Source organism: Eschscholzia californica, unplaced genomic scaffold (assembly GCF_041429995.1).
Source record: "Eschscholzia californica isolate CP2 unplaced genomic scaffold, dmEscCali1.0.p SCAF_3, whole genome shotgun sequence".
NCBI classification, from domain to species: domain Eukaryota; kingdom Viridiplantae; phylum Streptophyta; class Magnoliopsida; order Ranunculales; family Papaveraceae; genus Eschscholzia; species Eschscholzia californica.
The window spans coordinates 17,482,820-17,488,977 of NW_028238420.1; the positions used below are offsets into that span (position 1 = coordinate 17,482,820).

General features: G+C 37.1%; 1 protein-coding gene across 8 annotated transcripts; it reads right to left on the bottom strand.

Moving 5' to 3' along the window:
• Positions 1–1,107: 1,107 nt before the first annotated feature.
• LOC147548772 (uncharacterized) lies at positions 1,108–5,515 on the bottom strand. Of its 8 annotated transcripts, none has more exons than XM_086670552.1 (3): positions 2,519–5,515; positions 2,161–2,423; positions 1,108–1,534 (listed from the first exon to the last, which is right to left on the bottom strand). In XM_086670552.1, the coding sequence occupies exon 1, from the start codon at positions 5,118–5,120 to the stop codon at positions 2,889–2,891; it is 2,232 nt and encodes a 743-aa protein (XP_086526678.1). In that variant the 5' UTR covers positions 5,121–5,515; the 3' UTR covers positions 1,108–1,534; positions 2,161–2,423; positions 2,519–2,888. The 8 variants fall into 8 exon arrangements, with proteins under 8 accessions (XP_086526678.1, XP_086526680.1, XP_086526679.1 ...); XM_086670554.1 differs by having other exon boundaries at positions 1,108–1,530; positions 2,519–5,382; XM_086670553.1 differs by having other exon boundaries at positions 2,161–2,374; positions 2,519–5,371.
• Between the last annotated feature and the right edge of the window lie 643 nt (positions 5,516–6,158).

Genomic DNA, 6,158 nt, shown 5'->3' on the forward strand with positions numbered 1-6,158 from the left:
TGTAAATTGAGGTTTTTTGTTCCTACTATATCCTCTTAGTAGTGAAGGACTTTCATATTACACCAAGTTTAATTTAATCTTGTATTTGGAAAAGTAAGTTTTTCACTTTTTGCTTGGCAAATTCGATAATGTTTATGAACAAAAGTAAACAATATTTGTAAATTTGACAGTTTGTGCAATTAATGTGTGCATTATCGTAAAAATTCTAGAAAAAAGACGAGTTTTTAGTTTTTTTTCTTTAACATTGATAGTGGATCTTATTGAAAGATAACAAAATATGATTTCTAATTTATAATTTTCATTAGATTTTGTCTGTATGAGAAAGTTATATGAATTTAAATCTACTAAATAAACTAAATAAAGCAGTAAATTTTTACGATTTGTCTTCTTTTTATAGTGAAATTATTCGGAATTGTCCATTATTTACAGTGTAAGAACATTTTTTTTACATACTGTTGTATGAAGGGCCTCTATTAGAATTTGGCACCGGGCCTCTAAAATCTCAGCAACGGCGTACTGGCTTCGTATGCTCTCGTTGCTTCTTTCTTGTCTACATGGGATCCTCCCGACTTCTTACTTTGAGATCTTTTTTTCTAATCTCATAGCTTCAAGCCATTTTTTCAGAGTCTGGCTCGTCATATCTTCTCCGTAGTTGTTGGGCTCCTTATCTTCTAACACTTCAATCCTCTGAAATAGATCCATAAGCCTCTGCGACCTACGAGGGGCTTGAACAACTAGTGAAACACTCTGAAGGTTTTGAGAATTTTCTTGCGAGATACTACGACGAAGAAAATGTCAATTTTAAGATCTATTTGTTTTAAGGGGACTATGATGATTTTAGACCTAGATTTGTTTTCCTTTTAAGATCTGTTATGATCTATTAACGCCAAGATCTGTTCTGGTTGGTTTGTTTCACGATCAATTTTCATTTTTCTGATCTGATTCGTTTATGATCTCTTTTATGTTCATTGTAAGATATATTTTGATTTTTTTGAACATAGTTTGCCTTTAAATCTTCTATGAAGGAGGTGAAGAAGATTTTGTATATTCAGCAGAAAGATAAAGATTAGTGAAGAAGAGTGTTGGGCAAAAATGATAATAGGAATATAAGAACAATTATAGATACTCAATGATTATGTGCACTCATAAAAAATAATGCACAATATAAGAACAAATTACAGTATATAAGTTCCCAGATGTTTATGCACGCAAAACCAAACCAATTAGAAAATGTTATAATTAAACAACAAACAAGAATTATCATATTCACTGAGATGAATAGATGAAAGCACCAGAAAAAATTGTATTGGATCTGATGAAAGGTTAATACTGTTAATTCCCAAACCCGAACTACGAAACAGTTCACAACTCCAAGAGAGTTCGACTCGTCAACATCACCAAGAGGCAAGGGTAAGATAAGATGAAGGTAGATAGTCGGAGTCCACGATAATCTTTGGTTCAGATAATCCACATTTTCCACTTCCACGAACCCAAAACGCTGCACTTGACAGCATCCATTTTTAGCCAAACCTACCTACAACGAAAACAACATATGTTTCAATTTTTGTATCTCAGTAGGAACTCATCCGAAAAGAACGAAGTAAATTATTCAAAGTACTACTAGAGCTTCTTTCTCTCAAAATTATTCAAATCTACCCCGTAAATTCGTAATGGGATTTCTATATACTCCTTAACCTAATATCAAACACCTAAAACTTGCAACCAAAGACAGTTTAATATTAAGACTCCTTTTTAACAAAATAAACTCTAGTAGAACTTAATGTAAAAGTTGGTAATAATCCACTAACTAATTAGAATGATCATTATCTAAACGAAATTCCCAGTCCAGAAAATATACAAGAAGTAGCGACATATCTCGGTTAGTTAATCATGACTCAAGAGAACTGTAGGGGCTTTCCTAATATATGACTAAAACACAAAGGAGACTTAACAAGGTTGTATAAACAAATAGATAAATCTGAATCTGAAATGTTCGTGTCCAGATTTAATTATTTATGATTATATGTTCTCAAATGTATAGATAAAGCGAGTACATGTTCAGAAAATTAAATCTACTAACAGCATGTGATATAACGAGAAAATTAATTCTTATCCCAATAATACATAGATGATAGGGCTATATAAAGAAGAAATAATCACCAGCGCTTCTAGCATTTAAATAATACTTTGGCACCCAAAGCACCCCGTGGGGACATGGTAGGGAACTAGCTGGAAGAAGCTTATGCCATGGTGCTATCAATGCTTTGGAAGCTATACTCCACCTGGAAACATATGAACTTTCCCAGAGTTAACTAGCTCAATGGGAAAGGTTGGATCCACTTCGTTATTCCATGAAGTCGCGAAGTTTCTCTATCTGGAGTGGTTTGGAGAGATTGGTTGAGCCAAAAAAGAATGAAGTTTAGCTGATTTAACAACATCAAGTTCAAATGAATCAATCCTTCGGTATATAGGCTTGTGTTACTAATGATAACATAGAGAGACAAATTAAAGGAGCTACCTATGCAGTCATAGAGAAGGGAATCCGACAAGGCAGTGAAGCTTCACCACTAATCAAGCCTTCAAACTGATTGTTTAGCTTGTAATGATATGGAAGATATGTACATGACTATTCTTGGCTACCCAGTCTGGTTCGTTGATATCTCTGTCTTGTCGGTAAAATATGGGTTACTTCACATTTCACAATTCAACTCCACCTTGAAATAACAATGATGACAATTAACCTGTTCTTCCCCTATCACTCGTATATATGGTAATAAAGGATTCAACCCAGGCGGAAGTCCGTAGCCCCTCATCCCGCCAAAGAGCTTTCAACAACGATCAATACATCTAAGAGTGGAGATAATTGAATAATGATGGATCAACCTAAGTCAAGTTGGGAAAACTTGATCAGGAACATAACCTATGTTCCTTGCATGCAGTATCAAACTATTCAATGTCTCATATATCGTTGATGTCCTTGTTTGTGCAGAATCATCAGAGAAAAATGCGTGGATCTGATTCTTGATTTCGATCCAACTACACCCAGGTTGCTTTTCAACTCCCCTTTCTTTCATCAACATCCTCAATTTCTCAACTTCATTCCATTTACCAGCCTCAGCATGAATATTTGATAGTAATACATAATTTGAAGTCTTATCAGGTTCATACTCGAATAGCTTCTTAGCTGCAAATTTTCCCAAATCTACGTTTCGATGCATTCGGCACGCCCCGAGTAATGCACCCCAAGTTCCTGCATTAGCCTTTATAGGCATCGCCATAACCATTTTATATGCTTCCTCTAACTTTCCCGCCCGGCCAAGCAAATCAACCATACATGCATAGTGCTCTTCCACAGGTTCAATGGAGAAGTCTTTGGCCATAGATTTAAACAGTTTTAATCCCTCGTTAATAAGTCCTGCATGACTACACGCAGATAAGACTCCGATGAACGTTACCTGATCTGGGAGTAAACCCTTAACTTCCATCTCTTCAAAAAGCGTAATTGCCTCTTTCCCATATCCATTTAAAGCATAACCAGAAATCAGAGCATTCCAAGAAACAATATCGATGATATCTGTATCTCTAAATACTTGCTCTGCATTAGAGATCCTTCCACATTTTGAGTACATAGTGATCAAAGCATTTGTGACAAATAAATCATGAACATAACCTCTCTTCATGACAAGATTTTGAATTTGTTTCCCGATTGGTAGTGCTGCAAGATTTGCACAGGCAATAATACCACAAGCAAAGGTAGACTGATCAGGTTTCTTTCCTTCCCTTCCCATTAATACAAAGTGCCTGAGAGCATCCATGAATGACCCATTTTGGGTGAACCCTGATATTATGGAATTCCAAGAAACCAAATTTCTCTCTTCCATCTCCTCAAAGATTTCAATTGCTTTACTCATTTGTCCTCCCTGAGCATAACCAGCAATCAAAGTGTTCCAAGAAACCAAGTTTTTTTTAGGCATTTGTTTAAACAATTGAATTGCCTCACTCATCCTCCCACACTGAGCGTAGCCACTAATCATCGTATTCCAACATACAACATCTCTAGAACCAATCTGGTCAAATATTTGACGTGCTTCATCAACTCTCATGTTCTGTACATACCCAGAAATCATAGCAGTTTGAGCTGTTACATTCTTTGAAGGCATCTGATTGAGTAATTCTCTTGCTTCATCAAGCTTCCCATTTCGCACATACCCGTTAATCATTGCAGTCCATGACGCAGAATTCCTCTCCGGCATCTCTCTAAAAATCTTTACCGCTTCATCAATTTGACTGTTCTGCATATAACCCGCGATCATAGCATTCCAAGAAACAATATTCTTTTCAGGCATTTTATCAAAGAGTCTCCTTGCTTCTGCAATCTGACCCATTTTTGCATACCCACTAACTAATGTCACCCAAGAAACAATATTCGGGTTCGGAATTCTATTGAAGAACAATGAAGCTGAATCCAAGTCTCCCATCTGTACATACCCATGAACCATTAAATTCCAAGAAATTACGTCTTTATCTTCCATTTGGAGAAAGAATTTCAAACCCAAATCCATCTCTTCATTTTGAGTGTAACCAGCAAGCATAGAATTATGAGAAACCAAATCCTTGACAGGCATTTCTTCAAACATTCTTCGAGCTTCGTCAAGCTGTTTACACTTCGAGTAGCCAGCGATCATGGCATTCCAACAAACTGGGTTTTTCTTCTCCGGAAGCATATCAAAGAGACGCTTTGCCTTTTCAAGCTCCCCATTTCTAGTATAGCAAGTTATCATCAAAGTCCAAGAAAAATAATCTCTTTGAGGCATTCTATCGAACAACTTACCTGCTTCTCCTACATTATCATTATGTGAATAACCTGAGATCATAGTGTTCCATGAAACTAAGTTTTTACGAGGCATTTCATCGAACAGACGTCGTGCATCATTGATTCTACCATTTTTGGCGTAAACAGAGATCATAGAATTATAAGTTACAGTGTTTCGGTTAGTCATTTTCTCGAAGATTTTAATGGCTTCATGGATTCGACCAGACTTACCCAATTGGGTAATCTTGAGATTCTGATTGAAAACGAAACTCCCATTTTCGCTGATGGATTTTAAAACTGATTTCATCAAAATTTACTTGGATTTGATAGAAGTGGCAATGAAGCAGAGGAAGAGACGCAAAAGTTACTGGAAAGGGTTTGCGGGTACCTGATTCCCTGCTCGGGAGTCGGGACCCAACCCCCGGTCCCCGAATGTTAAACTAGGGTTGTACTTCGTTTGAGTACCTGACTTTTGGGTCCTATCCATAAGCCGATACGAAGGGGTTGCTGAACCAATCCGTCCGTAGTTTGGTTCGTTATACTTGAATGGTTTGGTTCGGTTGGATATCGGGACACAGTGTTACACTTCAACCAGAACAAAATTTTGACCTTAGAACCTGTTACAATTACACTAAGAAATTGTCGAAAATTAGTTTGTGTCAGTGTCACAAACCATTAAGTCTACATGTACCAAATTAATTTGACATGTTTATCAACTTTCCGCATATAAAAAAAGGATAAACATTTAGTCAAACAAACAAAAAAAATCAAAGTTGCTGATGTCAAAAATTGACCTTCCGTTAGATCAGCATGAAAAAGGGAGTTGATGCATGACAACCTCCATTATTATTCCGTTATGTTGGGTGTTATTCAGCCTAGTGTTCCTGCTTCCAGCTCTACTTCCTGCTCTACTTCTCTTTATTCCAGCTCCTCTTGCTCCAGCTCCTTGCTCCAGCTCCTTGCTCTTGCTCCTGTTCGTCTGTTCCCGAGGGGGGAAACCTGCAAAGGGTGTTCTTTGTAGTAAATATAGATTGATCCTTTTGGGGGGCGAGTTATGAGAACTCTGAGTTTCTTCTGATCTTTTTGGGGTAAAGAGATCGTGTCTTGTGAAGGACGATGTGGGTGGCCTTTTATAGACGATATCAGGCCGACTGTAATTAGTGGCGGTGGTGAGGCGGTTGCCGTCAAACCGAAAGAGAAGTTTCATCTCTTGAGTATCTAGGGTTTCTCTTGGAGTCTATCTCGGATCTTTGATAAATGGAAGTTCTTAAGTTCAAGGATTCTTCGTAGATATCTTGCCGATGTGATAGACTCTAAAGAAAAAGTTTCCTCCTTTAGATATGTG